This window comes from Elaeis guineensis, chromosome 6, assembly GCF_000442705.2.
Source record: "Elaeis guineensis isolate ETL-2024a chromosome 6, EG11, whole genome shotgun sequence".
Lineage (NCBI taxonomy): Eukaryota > Viridiplantae > Streptophyta > Magnoliopsida > Arecales > Arecaceae > Elaeis > Elaeis guineensis.
The window spans coordinates 130,023,038-130,040,226 of NC_025998.2; the positions used below are offsets into that span (position 1 = coordinate 130,023,038).

A 17,189-nucleotide genomic window follows, 5' to 3' on the forward strand; every position below is an offset into this window, starting at 1 on the left:
GACCTGATGGATATATACCAGATCGGATATGTACCCTATCTAAAACCGATCAAATTTAAAAAATAGAATTTGACCGAATTTGAGTTCGAATTTGAATAAAATTCAAAAACTATAGCACGATATGAGTAAAGTATGGATAGTACTGTTTTCTATCCGAATTCGAATCCGATCCAAACTTACGAATATGGATAATATCCAAATCCATATCCGAATATATATATTTATAATTCTATTTTGATAATTCTATTTTGATTGATAATATGCATAAAATTATTTTGATTATTTATATATTCTACGTTGAATTGTAATTCTATTTTTATATTTAATTTTTATAAATCTAGATTTATAAATTATATTTTATATTACATTGATAATTTTATATTGATTAATAATATACATAAAATTATTTTGATTGTTTATTTTTTTTTGAATATAAGATAGACATAATATGAATATAATTGAATATAAAAAAATAGATTATCTATGAATATCTCCGAACCCATTAGACATAGAGATGGGAGATGAATGTCTTTTCTTATCTGATCGAATATCGAATAGAATTTAAATATAAGATATTAAGTTCGAGTTTGAAGATGGATAGTACGATATCCAATCTAAATCTTATCCATTGCCATCCCTGTAGACCTCTCATCTCAGAGTATATGCTGCAACTCAACCTTTCCTCCCATGCTACAAGTTAGGAACACCATCGGACTAGATATTTGTTCCTTGAAATGGCTTCTGATGAGACAAAAACAGGCCTACAGTACAAGATCTCATTGCTCTGCATGCTGGTTTGCCGCTTGCCGCAGGACGATGAAAGGCCAGTCATCATCACCAAGAATCCTAGCCACATTCTTTAGCAGTTAGAAAAAGAGAGACCATCAGCTGACAACCAAGTTAAACCATTCTAGCCCTACTAGAAATGTAACCAGTTCTGAACTGCAAGAAAGCTAAACAATTAGCACAGGCAGATCTCTTCCGCTAAAAGGCATAGTTTCCCCAACAAACTCCAACACAAATTATTGCAGTACCTCAAAAAAACTACGAAAGAGTTTTTTTTTTTTTTTTCCCCTGCAGAAAAGCCTACTTATCTGATAATAGATAGAACAATCAAAGCTCCCTGCCGTATTCATTATTCTTCCTGACATGCAGCCAAAAATCTACCATTTGCCGTAAAAAATACTGCTACTCTCTGATAGGGAGAAAGAAAAAAAAGAAAGGAACCAAAGAGATACAAAATAGAAAAACAGCAGAGAGCATGAACAAACTTCTGGCACCAGCAGCATACGATAAAGCTAGCCAAGCTTTAGCATCTTGCAGAACAGGAATAACAGATTGCACATATCTGAGGTCCCTGCTGTGATAACAAAAAGCACCTTACAAGTCTACACATAAACAGAACAAATAACTTGAGATATAGACCAACCTGAACAGAGAAAACTATACAACATTTGCTGCTTCCTTCAGCATTCTGAATGCTGAATAAATTTTCTCCCGGACAACATGAAAGTCATAGACTGCTTAGATTGCCACAAAGCAAATAAGCCTGAATCCTATAATAGTTTGAAACCAGTTTGCTGACCAACAGACAAAACATTCTCACCTCTCCTTCAATAGAGAGAACCAGATCTGCGAAACTCCCATGGTTGAAGGCAACCTTTCAAGGGGGAACTCAAGAAGACAGATGAGGCAGACAACTGCCTCTGACGCATCGAGACTGAAGTTAGATAGCTAAAAGTGCTTCTCAACTTCATCCTCTCGCCATCTTCTGCTCGAAAATCAGGCTTGTGACGAACAGCAGAAATCTGTAATGCCTCAGGCAGGATGCAGCTGCATAGGGAGCCTGAAAACAATCCAAACAAATTATCATGGTATAGTTTTAGGCTGAAAAAGCTAATTATAAAAGAGCTTACGCAGCAAACAAGTATAATTATGGACATGATGTGGATATTGCGATGTCACAAACTGGGGAAACTGCAGTACTTAGACCTGCAGAATGATGAGATAATAACAGAACCATAAATTGGCAAGTAAAGCATGATCTGGTACTTGCAGGTTAATGGGGTTACTCGGCGACCCCATGGTGCCGTCTGAAAACTGTCGGATGAAAATATTGCTAAATAGCTGCCTTTGTGTGCAGTCCACTCAAGCACTGCATTCTAACTTCATTAGTCAATCTCAGTGTTCTTTACTTACTACAGAACAAGATAGAGATATCAACATTGCTATATTTAAGAATCCAAGATTTGAACATGCTGTATAAGTTGGTAGTAATCATTATATAATACCTCTTGATAGCACAAAATCTTTAAAAAAAAAAATGTGTGTGCTGATTTTCTTGTTCTAACTTCATTAGCCAGTCCCAGTGTTCCCAGTTGGCTAACCAAAGAACAAGATAGATATATCGAGGTTGTTATGTTTAGGAATCTAAGATTCAGATATACCATATAAACCGGTACTAATCATTATATAATACTTCTTGATAAAACAAAATCTAAAAGGAATGCATGTGCTCATTTTTGCATGTTTTTGATCTTGTAAACAAGTAGGCATGGATGTGTCATGTCAATTGATGGGTAACTGGAACCGTTGAAGTTAAAAATCAGCACAAATATTTAGGACCGTTTATAATGCTAGACCTCTATGACTTAGTTAAAAGCATAAATTTGTTCAAAACAGGCCTGTAACAAAATAAATCTAAGTAACAAATGTTGGGTTCATTTTGGGGTTAAAGGAAAGTTCAATGGCACAAAAGCCCCTTTAACCTATTTTTTCCACTTTAACCTACCAAATGTTTAAAATAATAATAATAATAATAATAATAATAATAATAATAATAATAATAATAATAATAATAATAATCCAATGGCAAAGTGGACACTTTTTAGAGTTGGTAAAGCTCCTCTTTCCGCATAACCTGGAGTAAACTATTCCACACCACAGGCCGGAGTAGCTTATTCCAGAGTAAAGTGGGTGAGGAGAAAGGTAACCTATTTATTTAACAGGACAGTCGCAAAACTTCTAATAAACACTTGCAGTTTTCCCTGCTGGTGCACAACAAGTGTTAGCAATGACACCACACATATCATGTGCCCTAGCTGGAATGAGAATTACACACAGTAAGGTGCTGCGACCAGCACACACACAGTAACATGCTGAAACCAACACAATGCATCTTACTTTCTAGTCAAGAATCATGCAAGCCATGCCTATCAAACTCATAAAATTACTTAAAGAAAGGAATGCAGAGTCCATAGAACACCATTCAAAAATTGTACTATTAAAGGGAAGATGAAAGCACTGATCTATTTTCCCATTTAGTTTGATCACAGATTGCCACGAAGGAATATTTGAGTTACAACTTCAATCTTGTTTTGGGACTTCTAACACAGGTGCTTAAACAATCAGTTATTTTTTTAATCATCAAGGCACAAGATGGCCTTTTAAATATGACCTTTGAGACATGGCAGTTGAAAAAGCTTGGCAAATGTACTTATGAGTCTGCATGCTAGTCATGGAAACCAGTAACAAGCCTATGCTGAGTAGTGCAAGTGGTGGCTATCAAATCATTGGCAAATTTTAAATGTCAACCCACACATCAAATTGTTCGGCATAATGCTTTGTTATTTTTTTTCCAGTGTAAAACTAAGGTTGTATGTTTTACTAGTAAGGACTTGTTTGGTTTCCGAGAAGGACTTTTCTTCCTGGGAATATGATGCGTAGAAATATAGTTTTAATATATTTGGTTGAGCATCCACTTTCCTAAAAAAACTATGTGAAATACCTATTATATCCTTAATAGATATAAGACCATACATTTTTGCTCCCAAACTCTATATAAATATTATTTATATTAATATAAATATAATATTAATATAATATAATATAACATTAGATCATAATAATTTACTATACTAATACAATATTAATATATATGTATTGATATAATATTAATATTTTACTATAACAAATTTATTAATATAAGATAAATATAAATATTATATTATATTAATATTAGTATAATATTAATATCATATTATATTAATACTTATAAGGACAGCATTAAAAGGTATCTTCGGAAAGTAAAAAAGATTACCAATTTCATCCTATGGAAAATCCCAAAACCCACCTCCTCCATGGGTTTATACTTCCCATGAAACGTGGGAAATGTCTTCCTATAGGAAGACATTTTTCCATCCTCTTTGCTCTTAAAACTCCAACCAGACAAATGGACTTCCCTCCACTTCCCAAGAATTGTCTTCCCCCCTCCACTTCCCGCAAACCAATCGAGTCCTAAAGGTGCTTCACTGGATCTGTGCACATCAAGAAACTATTTGCCTGATGGCACCCTAAAGGCAAATTGGCCATATACCGTGGATCATTTAGCAGAACTTTAAGCATACAAACAATGCTCGTACTGTGTGTGCCAGGCCTACGTTCTAAAGAAGATCAGTGAGGAAAAAGGTTCATGAAATCCCAGACCTGATTCTTCATATGGCTAAATAGCCGAAGATGAACCAGCAGACTAGCCATCAGAAAGAAACTATAGTAATATAGGCAATGTTACATCATTCAACACGAAGTCTAGAAATTATTATTGATTCTTTATTGGCCAAGATTCAGTGAGCATTCATTCTTAAACAGTAGTTATCAAAAGAAAAGAACCATCCCCAATTATTTAAGAACTCCTAAAATATCTGCTTTCATGAACTCTGAAAGATAATAATTTTAATGAATTTTAATCTGTTACTCATTTTATTGATTTTATTATTGCTTGTATCATGCTCTCAATTGTAGCAAGTGTGCGTGTGTGTGTGTATGTGCATGTATATATTTTAATAAATTTTAATCTGATATTCATTTTATTGATTTATAATTTCCAGCATCATGTCTTGTATTGTAGCATCCATATGGTGGCATGCAAGCCTGTAGGGGATGTATATAAGAAATTTAATAAGTTGCTCATTTTGTTAATTTTATTATTGACAGTACCATGCTTTCTATTGTAGAATGCATATATTTATGTGCATATCTATGCACAATTATTTTACACATCTTTGCAATTTTTTTCATTTAATATAATATCTGTGATTTCCCAACTTATTTTTCCTTGACTTGCCAAATATTTTGCAACTTGCCAAATTTTCAAGTTTTATATTTGCCATATTATCCCTAACGATCACAAAATTGTGCTTGCAGTATAAGGCACTAGAATGAGGTGAAGCAGACAATCCATGGTAGCATCAGTAGCATATGATGTATCCCCTAACCACAGCAAAACACACCCATAAAGAATGAAATTACCTATATCAGCAAGTCGATTGACCCATTTTGGAATTGAGTTGCCTGTCAACTTATAACAGATATCCTTGCAGAAATGGTTGCAGTTCTTAGCAATCAAGTGGTAGGTATCTCCATTATAGTTTACAGAATTAAGTTCCATAAACTCTCTGATCTGGATAGGGTCTAAACATGTTGTGCCCATGAATATTGACTTCCGAAATCTAAAGCCGGGACATTGACGAGGATCGACTTCAAAGACACCACTAGTTGGGTAGTCATGTGCACCAAATGCATACTCCACACCATGAACTGTACATACGCAAAGCATTAGTACATTCTAGAATACTTATCTACACTATGTATAAACAAACAGTTTTGAATTTGAGGAATATTCCATTCCAACTCCATCTACCATTTTTTCCTAATAAGAGTACCTTTCCACATCTCTTAGACTCTTACAATACATAACTAACTCCAATTTAAATAATCCAACTGTTAAAATAAAAAACAAAATTCAAGATTTTAAAAAAGGAAAGAAAAATAATTAGGTTTTAATTACTCAATGTGTAAATCTACATTTCCTTGAGAACATGGAGAAAAGATTATTCAACAAGTCTTCAAGGTTTTGGAGTGGCAACTTGGGTTGATATTCTTCACCCATGGCCAGATTGGCCATAAATTGATTTGCAAAACATCACTTGCAAGGTGAATGAAAATTATCATGCATCCCATCACCTCACTCCCCTCAAGCCCTGACACCAGCCTTTTTAAATCCTGATGTGAACTCATCAGCCCCCAAGCCCTAGGCCCTCAACTGAAACTGCAGGCAAACCAAACAAATTAGTTGCAACTTCAGTTGCTGAATTTCTTGTTTGCCCTGCAACTTTAATTGCAGAGAACAATAATCACAAGCACCTGAAAGCCCCCTTAAGATTAAGGAAATACTTAGATATTTTTTGCAGTTTGTCCTGCATTTTACATATTCACAAACAAAATTTAAAATAACAAAGACTAGTCTTATGCTTCATTAATGCTTGCATGCTGAAAAGAATACAAGGAAACAACAAAATCAAAATCCTTAATGAAACTACTTTGGAGAAAATACTTACCAAAGTTGTTTCAACGCTAGGAAAGTTTACAATGACCAACAGCCACATCGATTCCTGAAACAATTTTTCCCTATGCGCTAAGCAATTCAAAGCTACTTACACCATCAAGACATTATGCTTTGCACCAACTCATGATTAGATCTTCATTGAGTTGATGATCTAAAATACTAATGCTAGTACTAATACTAATAATAATGATAATAACAGTGGAATTTCTCCCACTCCAGGATTGTGCTTCTTGTTGTTTCCCTTTCCATCTAAAACACAAGCTTCGCTTCATTTGATCACATGGATGCATTCATTGTAAATGCCAAAACCACCTCAATGGTGGTGATCACAATTCAACAGTCAAGACCAAGCCTATCAGAAGAACATAATCAAATGTGCCCTTAGGTATCTGTGCTGTTGGGACACTGACTTTGATGTTGTGAATGCCAGAAACTTGAGCACAAGAAGTTCTGATGCCATTGTTGCTCATTAATAAGTTCTCTAATGATTCATCAAAAGATGATGCTCTGTTTATTAACCTCTTCACCACCATCATATACTCATCCTCATAAACATTGGAGTCTAGAGCAATTCAAAACGTAATGCCACATTTCTAGTTTACTAAGATTTTCTCATGGCTTCAAGTTTCCAGATCCATACCAATCAGAAGTATCCCTATTCCTTTACCAATCTTGCAGCAAGGTCAGTTTCTCCTTTAGATCTCAATGGATACCTCTGTCAGATATTTTCCAAGTTCCTTTTTTCTTTTGCATTTTCTTCATCAGTTATTCAAGTTTCACTTCTATTTCTGATTTCATCAGTTCATGCTTTCTCATGATCTACATACATCTAGCATGGTATCTTTCAGAAGGATAATATTTTTCTAACCTGATTCAAAATTAATGCAGTTGATCAAACCATTCTCATAACCAAAAATAAAATTTCTCAAACAATTTGTTGCTCCAGCTAAGAGGATCATTTGTTTTTTGCTTTGTTTATATGGCATTCTATCATCGCACTGGTATCCTCCATCCACTAAAATCATCTTCATTGTCCGAATCAAAGATGGTGAAATTGATTTGCAGCTTTATCGAAGAAATTTGTTATGGGTATTGATCCGATCGGGGAGAAGAAAAACTTTCCTCAACCCGCTCAACTTGAATCACTTCAAAGAAAATTAGAAAAAGGTGGAAAAATTATGAAACTAGGGTTACGTCCCTTTTTCTTTCATTGATGATGATAGAACCAAGGTATATAACGTCTATTTATAATAGTGGCATCCGCCCTTGTACAATTCAAGTCGGATTCCTCTCATAGTTCTAACATGACTCATTTTCCTAAAATAGATATAACTAGTAGAAATAAATTCCAAAAAGCTAAAATCCTACAAGAGATAGATTTGACTTTTACATCAACTTTGCTTCTATCGCTCTGCTTGATTCTTCTCAGATTGGGAGATACACTTGAGCAAAATCTTTCCTGAAAAGAAAACTTTTGGTTTGGCCAACCCATCAGGATCAAACAATGAATTTCGGCCTGATCACTAAGTGTGTTGCACCCTTTAAGGGGTAGATCTTGAAAATTGCCCATTTTTGAAAAAGAAGAAGAAGAAGAAGAAGATCATCTCAATCGAAGTTATGTGATCAAGCTATGCCTTTGAAAGTTGGGCTCACGACTCAACTTCCTAATGTGGCAGATCTCGCCTATGGACCCTGTCAACCTTCCTGTAGTGGCTAAAGTGGTCCACATTAAATCTAGTGATCCTCCTACATCAACTATAATACTTATGATGCACATTCTCTCTATTCAATGGTTGCTAAATTGTGCGAAGATCAAATGTGCTGGTTTTGTGTAACAAATGCAGTTGTAAAAAGCTTCAGGAGAAGAATCAATAGTAAAGAATAGAAGTTAAATAATTTGAATCGTGCGTAATGCAAGGGCAAATCTATGACTCTGTATAAGACCATAATTGTTCTATTCATGTGGTACATAAATCAATTAGTGGGCTATATTTTTTTCCTTCTCTTTCATTTTAACTTAGCACATTGCAAAATAATGCTCTCATAATTTTTTCCCCTTTTGGTGTTCATCTATGAATGCCTCATTGTCTTTGAAAAAGAAATTAAAAGAACAGATTTTCTCTCATGATGCCAGCATCTTTTGAGTGGCCTAAGACCATTGATGAGAATAGTTGGTTGGATGGTGGAATCTCTTATGAGACTGGATAGTTCCTTCAATTTAATGTTTCTCATCCTGGGTATAACACTGCTAGTTTAATCAATGATTTCCTCCATGTGCAGCTAAAATCAAGAGTTCTAATGGTATACAAATGGTTCTTTAAGAAACTGAGTGTATCCACTTGTTCCATGAACTAAAAATTTCTTTCCAGGGAGATATTCAGAAAGCTAGCACTAGATGATTTATCATTTATGTTTAGCAAACTGAATAGTTCGGGGCATTCCTCTTAGTGTGAGATCTTTCAGTAATGTTTTGGGCTTTTAACATGATTTGAAAAAGGCCAATATTGAGGAGAATTATCTTGCGGGGTCGGGGGTGTATCATAACATACTACATACCAGTGCACGTTCACCCAAGGTTATCAAAGCCTGCTAGTGGCATTATTTTCTTTTTCTTCTCGGTGTGACTATTTATAGTGTGGGTTCTCCCCAAGTTGCAGGTTTTGTCCCCCTCTTGTGCCTATCTGATGCATCTGTTTAATTCCTGGCCTTCTGCATTTTGTGAAAATCTTTAAATTTCTTGCTTGTCCAAAACAGAAGGAAAAACAAAAGATAAGAAATCAAAGAATACAATCTACAGAATGGCAGCATAAAATTACATTAGCCTATTCACGATGTTATTAGCAACTTTGAAAAATTAGCGCAGCGTGCAAAACAAAAGTGCACTAAACCAGACATAATTGAGCTTTGGAATATAGCTAACTAAGTTCAGGTTTGAGGATTTAAGAGGCCGATAAACATTTTTGAGCATGTAACTATTGTATATTCCACCAACACATGAAAACCGTATCTTTCATCTGCAGCCACCAAAACTCCTCAGTTACAGGCTCATAGCTCACACAGCTTAAAACACTCCAACGATACAAAAGTTAAAGATACAAATACTTCATCAAACTGACCAATTCATCTAAAGGAACAATGTGAATATACTTGCATATGTCTCAATGATATTATTCCTAATCATAAAATATTGCAGTCAAGGTACAGCCAGCAATACCTTCAACGCCTGAATGAAATATTCCAACGCCTGCCCAATAAACAAAGCCATTTATAGGTGTAAGGTCATACACATTCAGATAGACTGGTGCATTTCCACCTGTTTTCTCAGCTGAACGAACCTTGGGGAACATACAGAAATGAGTGGTAGATTTGCCTCTCAGGCGAAGACACCAACTCTTCAGCAAGCCCAACTTCATTTTTTTCCTAATGACAAGAAAAAAGTTTAATGAATCTCCCGCACATATAAACAACCAAAGCCTGGCATTTTAACCACCAGAATAGAATTGGTAAACTTAAAAAGAACACAGAAGTCCCACCCCTTCTTTGAGCCTGACTTCATATTTCTTCTACTGGTAAAAGAATACTTTCAGCTAGCTCCTCACCATATATTGAAGGAACAAAGTGTCAGCTTGCCTGTCAGCAGACAAATTACAGGCAAAACTGCAAAATGACAGATGCACAACTTAGAGTGGGAAGCTAAGATAACATCACATCAGACCCAGAAGGTTCACAAATGCAATGACTGATGAAATATTCTACATTACATACAAATAAAAACAATGATTTTTTTCTTAAAGTGAGGATCAAAATACACGATACAAGGACAAAAAAGAAAAAAGAAAAAAATGAAACGAGCCAGAAAAATCCAAGATAACATGCCAATGGCATATCGCTGGTGTCATTTCTTCAAAGAGACATGCACCCACACACAGTCACCCAATTTTAATGGGAAAATAATTAAGAAGGTGTTTCTGCAGAATTTTATAACAGAAGGAACACAAGTTTCAACTTCTGAGAAAAAAAAGAATAGCATGTAAGCAAAACTTAAACCATACCCCAATTTTCATCAACAAAAAATGTCCCACGATCACGATATAATTAATTGATTCCTTGCTTCCATACTGGAAATGTGTCATAAGAAACAAACTTGAGCACTTCAAGACATAAACTTTGCTTTACATTTCTTAAATATCAGCATTCCCCAAAGGAACTCATTCAAGATGTAGAGAATGTATCCAAATCTGATACTTCCAGAAAGAATTCAGCATGTATTGGGGTTTACGTATGGACATGGACATCACTGTTATAGGGGACATGTGCTTCATATATGACCACCATGAAAGCTTCAATGACAACAATTGTTGTATGATCCTGACATATCTTAAGGTGAAAGTTAATATTTCCTACCTAAGTCAAGGCATGACATGGGAGGAAACAAGCACCTCAAGCATGCTTTGCATAACTAAGCAGCATTCTTCCAGGCATCACTTACAAAAGGAAATATATTAACTCAGCATCCATCCCATTGAGAAGTTTCTTAACTTTTGAATGTAAACACTTTGATGGTGTGAAAAGTCATCATTGAGGTATACAATGCTTAATGGAAGACCTTTATATGTTTTTCTAGATGCAGGAGTTATCTTGTCATTTCTTTGTTTGGATGCTTTCTGATCATCTAGAAGACAAATCATTATCTGCAATTTCAAAGATCAAAGATGACTTGAGATCTCATAATTATAAATAATATCAGAGCTAATAAAATGCCATACTACTTGACTCTGAAGTATTACCCATCTTTGGAGTCAGTTTATACATATCCTCAATGATGTCATCAAGTTATTGTTCACTAAACTATCCAAATGCCGATTTATCTCTACATGGGTCTCTCACATGTAAAATCATCAATACCAAAGTTAAAGCTTATCTTAATTTACTAATGTACAAATTATCAACACTGCAACAATCCACTAAAGGGCAGTATATCTCTCATGCAGAATCTGTATTTCATTGGAATTCCAGAAATTCACCAACATATCCTGCAATCCTCTGCAAAGGCCTAGTTACCTAGCTAAGGATTTGGCCTAATGCAAGATTTTAACGTGGAGACTTTCTCACAATTCTTGAATTATCTAGAGCGCTCCAGCAGCACTGTTTTGCAATAAATCAACTACAACCAATAGCACTAGCAACCTTGATTTTCATTAATTGGTAGAGCATCTAAGAATATATTGTTTTTGGAAAATCCAAGAGAAGTGGGGTATCACTGCCTTGTCTATGTTCCATATAAAAATTGTCCTAAATATTTATCTTACTTATGACAGGATTAAGAAGAAAGCAGACTGATGTTACTTAGGAAAAAGCTGAGGGCAAAAGTGCTTACTATTTCTAGTTTATATGTTATCATGGCATGGTATTGAATGATATCTAATGTAAGATATCCAAAAACAATAAAATTAAAGATCTGATCTGCGAATCTATATATATCCAGTTGCGATGTGATCATATTAATCCTTTAGATTCCTTTTTTCACTTTGCACGTTCCAAGTACGGTTCTGTCACACTTTATCCTCGTATTTGCATAACTCTTTTACGTTAAAAGAGTAAAACTCGATACATATATAGACATGGATAAATTCCCATCATATGTTCTCATTGATTTCATTTTCCTTTAAATATATAGATATAGATATAGATATAAGTATATAAACAGATATAGATATACAAAACAAACAAAAACTAGCTAAGACAGCGACAGAAAGTGTTCTTAAGCATTCAAACATCTTAATGAGAAGGATACAGAAAATAAAAAGTCCATCCCTCGCGCTGCCTATTTCATACATCACCATCGGCGTTGTAAAAGAAAAATAAGAAGAAGAAGAAAGAGAAGGCTAGGAAGGAAGGAAAGTCTTCTTTGATCCGATTCCCGAAAAACCACGCCCGATCTATCGAAGATCTCCCAGCAAATTACCAAAAGTACACCGATAGAAACCCACCAAATTGTATGTACATTGCCAAGAAAAAAGAAACTTAAAAATCAAAGATCCAAAGAAGAATCAAAAAGAAGGCCGGATCCCATGAATCCCATCAATCTCCAAGCTTTATAATCCAAAGGCCCCAGTAGCCGAAAACATTCAAGAATTACAAAGAAGAAAGAAGCCAAGGAAAAGAGGCATCAAGAGAATGAGAGTGGGAGCCAAGTCCAACCGGGAAAACGACCCCCGCCGCCAAGCGAAGAGCTCCGAAAGCGCTAAAGCGGTGAAGAATGTGAAGAGGAGTGAGACATTGTGGCGGAGAGAGAGAGAGAGAGAAGAGAGAGAGGACCTCTGGCGATTTGGGAGGAAGAAGAGCTCTCACTCTCTGTCTCTCTCACTCCCTCTCTCCCAGCATCCCCTTTCCCTCTCTCTCTCTCTCTCTTCTTTTTAATCCGCTTCTCGCTTTCTCGGGCACGGGCCTACAGTAAAGAAACAGACAAGCTCTCTCCTGCTCTTTTTGCTTTGGAGCGCTTTTATTCCTTTCTCTGTTTCTTTTTTTTTTTTTTAGGTAAAACCTTTCCCTGTTTACTGTAACAAATCTTACTGAAATAACTGGTAGAGAGATCCTAATCTTGTCGAAATTGACTGCAAAGATTACTTTGTCGGCTTTTGGACGGCAACCTCCGGGTCCGAAGTGCCTCCGTATTACATAATTGGACCGCCTCAATCTCACGGTGGATAACACGCCACGCTGCTCCTTGAATTTAACCAATTCCCCGATTGCACGCATAGCTGCATCTGGTGCATGCAATAATTTCTCGTCCGAAATCATTCCATCCACCAATTTAATAGGCCTCTTTCCTATAAAAAAAATTAAAAAAATATATATATATAATAAAAAAAATAAATAAATAAATATATATATATATATCTCGTCCGAAATCATTCCATCCACCAATTTAATAGGCCTCTTTCCTATAAAAAAAATTTTAAAAAAATAAATATATATATATAATAAAATAAATATATATATATATAATATATATATATATATATATAACTACTTGGAGATCCGCATGCTGTGTGCGGTGATGCATAAAAATAATTTTTTAAATATTATCATTTTATTTTTTAAGTATTACTATATTTTTATTATTATTTAAATTATTATTAATAATAAATTAATTTTTTTAAAAAATAATATATTTATTTTATATATATATAACTACTTGGAGATCCGCATGCTGTGTGCGGTGATGCATAAAAATAATTTTTAAATATTATCATTCTATTTTTTAAGTATTATTATTTTTATTATTATTCAAATTATTATTAATAATAAATTATTTTTTTAAAATAATATTTTTTTAAAAAAATATTTTATTATTAATTTTTTAAAATAATTTTTTAAAAATAATATGTTATTATTATTAATAATATTTTAAAATAATATTTTGAAAAAAATAATATTTTTGTTATTATTTTTAAATTAATATTTTTCTACTTCAAATTATTATTAATAATAAAATAATAATATTTTTTATTTTTTTATTTTTTCTCCTCCTTCCCAAATATTTTTTTAAAATTAATATCCTTAAAAATTAATATTTTAAATTATTATTAATAATAAAATAATAATTTTTTTTCTTCTTCTCCCCAAATATTTTTTTTTCTTTTTTTCTCATCCCTTCCTCCCGCCATCTCCCCCTTACCCCCCACCCCCGCCACATCTTCCGGCTCTGATGCCACCAACCCCCCTCTCCTCCCATCTGCGGCTCCCACTGTCGCCTTCCCTTCCTGTTTCGTCCCTCGGCCTCGGCAAACCCGAGCCTTCACGGCCCTGCACGAGCACCAGCGACCGCCCCTCTCCTCTCTCAGCTCCGATGCCACCAATCCGGCCTCATCCCACTTCCGTTCATGCCGCACCCACCGTCCATGCGACCACCAAATTTTCTTTTCAGATGGCACAGCCAAACTCATTAAATCGGTGGAGTTTTTCAATGATTTTCTGTCCAGATGGCACAATCAAACTTATTTGAAGAGTTGAGTTGGTAACACCCTAACACTCGTTCACATAGTATTATTATTATATATATATATATATACACACACACATACGCGCGCGCGCCACTGTCGTGAAATATAGAAAGCTAGAGAAATGGTTGGACTCATCAACAAACTTGCTGTCACAGTCCCATTAGCTGACTTTCTGGGATGGCACGGGTTGATGCCTTTACCGTGCCAATCCCAAGTGGACAGAAGCTTGGCGGGTGCTCTACAAGAAAAAGGCATGGCCTGTGCCCGTATGGTCAGGCCAAATATTGGCACCAGCAGACGGATGCCAAGATGCAGCAGTGCACGGCACCATGGACGGGCACGCACTGGGATGCGCATGACAGCGCACGCACTAGCGCCATGATAGGGCGGCCGTGCAGCAGGGTGTGCACAGCAAGTATGGGGGCATGAGGCAGCAGGATGCGTAGAGGGATGCACACGGTGCGGATGCATGCGGCACAGGGCACGCGCGGCAGCAAGGGCATGCGAGGCAACGGCACAGCAGAGGCGTGGCATCAGCTCGCGCATGGGCACGCACGGCCGGACGCGTGCGCGCATGAGTTCGCAAGGGTGCGCAGCGTGGCACCCGAGCCTGGCCTTGGGGCATGCAGCCTGAGCCTTGGCATACAGTTGGACGGAATTCTGAGTTGGCCCGACAGTTGCCTTCGGTTGCCTTGGTCAGTTGCTGTCCAGCAGTAATTTGGGGGAGCTGACAGCAGTTGACTCCCACTCCTTGGAACGGTTGCCCTCCAAACAGATGGGGACGGTTCTGAGTTGGTTCCCAGCGATTGGAGAAAGTTGTCCACGCCTATGTATGCCATGCATGCTGGCTTGTAGAGGCAGGAGTGGGTAAGCATAGGATATTCTGAGAGATGTGGGTGGGTCTTTATTATCCAGTATATGGTGGAATTGAATAAAAGAAATTCTTGATATTTTCTTTATATGCCTTGATATCGTGTCCCATGTGGGAGGGGAGTGTTGAGAGGCTAACTAGACGTGGGTCTAGTGCCGCACAAGGCTTGTATTCTTACAAAAATTCTGGGTGAGAATCAGCCCTGTGACAGTTGGTATAGAGCCAGGTTGGCTCTATCGAAGGATTTTGGCCATTTGGGAGAGCCAAAACAATGAGCGTAGGGGTGGCGCTCATGCGAACGGGTGGTAACATGGAAACTATCTATGAAAGATTTTCCGATTAGAAGCAATGCTCGGTGTGCCTCAAATGAAGCCGTCGAACCTTTGTGGTCGCAAGTGGAGAACTCGCTGGCCACATTGGTTCCGTTGCAGGAAGTTTTGGCAATGGTGCAGCAACAATTGGAGGAGATGAAATTTGATGTCAGACTCTTCAAGATGGTTCTGCAAAACCTTCATGGGGAGATGCGACTGTCAAGATGAAAGTCCCTGATCCTAAGCCTTTCAATGGCATGCGGAGTGCCAAAGATCTGGAGAATTTCTTGTGGGACATGGAGCAATACTTCAAGGCTGCGCATGCTCCTAAAGAGGAGAAAGTCTCTATCACCAGTATGTACTTGGTAGGGGATGCCAAACTCTGGTGGAGAACCAGAATGGAAGATGTTGCTAGGCCAAAGATTGATACTTGGGAGGTGTTGAAACAGGAATTGAAAGAGCAATTCCTCTCTTAAAATACAGTATGGGTTCAAGGGACTCCCTAAAGAAGTTGAGGCAGACCGATTCGGTAAGAGAGTATGTGAAGGAGTACAGCTCTCTTATGTTGGACATAAAGGATATGTCCGAGGCAGATAGGTTATTCAATTTCCTGTCTGGTCTCCAACCTTGGGCGCAATTGGAGTTGCGACGGCAAGGTATCAAGGACTTGCCTGCCGCATTGACTGCCGCTGATGCCTTGGTGGATTTGTGAATCAGTAAACCAGCAATGGGTTTTCTACAAACAAACCTAAGTTTGCTGAGAAGAATCACAAGAAGAGGCCAAAGGATGTTGGGGAGAAGCGGACCAAGGATGCTGATAAAGGGAAGGCTAAGGTGGAGGGTTCCCACCAAAGGAGGGATCAAGCCAACCCTCAATCTGGTTGCTTTATATGCAATAGTCCTCATCTTGCTCTTAATTGTCCCAACAAGAGCAAGATAAGTGCTATTATTGCCAAAGATGCCTGTGATGATGACTCTGATTCAGAGGCTACACACTAAGTTGCACCACTGCAATTGTTTGGTGCAATTCAGGCAGAGAAAGTCAAGGAACGCCCCAAACTGATGTTCATGCGTATCGGAGTCAATGGACATCAGCTTTCAGCCATGATGGATAGTGGTGCCACTCACATTTTTGTGGCTGAAAGGATAGTACCCACTCTAGGCTTGAGTGTGGCGAAACACTCGAGCCGTATCAAGCAGTCAATTCCCAAGCCCAGGCCGTGAGGGGCATGGCCTTTGACGTCCAAGTGACCATTGGCAGATGGGATGGTCGCATGAACCTGATGGTGGTTCGCTGGATGACTACAACTTGATCCTTGGCAATGACTTTTTTGTCGTTGCCAAAGTGGCGATATTGCCACACTTGAATGGACTGATGATCCATGATGAGAGGAACCTTGGTTTGTTACAGGGTGCAGCATGCTTTCGGATGCTGGTATTTGCGAACCAAAGGTGGAGATGGTCTCTGCTATGCAAATAGCTCGGGGATGGAAGCGGGGCCAAGTAACTTACCTTGCTGCTCTCATTGATGTGGGCCCTGATAAGATAGTAATGATGCCAAAAGAGGTGGCTGAACTTCTGCAGAAATTCGTGAGGTG

At 37.2% G+C, this 17,189-nt stretch overlaps 1 protein-coding gene across 3 annotated transcripts; it reads right to left on the reverse strand.

Annotated features, from left to right (window-relative positions):
- Positions 1 to 1,288: 1,288 nt before the first annotated feature.
- On the reverse strand, positions 1,289 to 10,083 carry LOC105046533 (deSI-like protein At4g17486). Of its 3 annotated transcripts, none has more exons than XR_012142217.1 (5): positions 9,937 to 10,083; positions 9,618 to 9,823; positions 5,308 to 5,595; positions 1,430 to 1,846; positions 1,289 to 1,357 (listed from the first exon to the last, which is right to left on the reverse strand). XR_012142217.1 is itself a non-coding variant. In XM_073259868.1 (4 exons), the coding sequence occupies exons 1-4, from the start codon at positions 9,957 to 9,959 to the stop codon at positions 1,614 to 1,616; spliced, it is 750 nt and encodes a 249-aa protein (XP_073115969.1). In that variant the 5' UTR covers positions 9,960 to 10,083; the 3' UTR covers positions 1,318 to 1,613. The 3 variants fall into 3 exon arrangements, 1 of the variants encoding a protein (XP_073115969.1); XR_012142216.1 differs by having other exon boundaries at positions 1,289 to 1,360; XM_073259868.1 differs by having other exon boundaries at positions 1,318 to 1,846.
- Between the last annotated feature and the right edge of the window lie 7,106 nt (positions 10,084 to 17,189).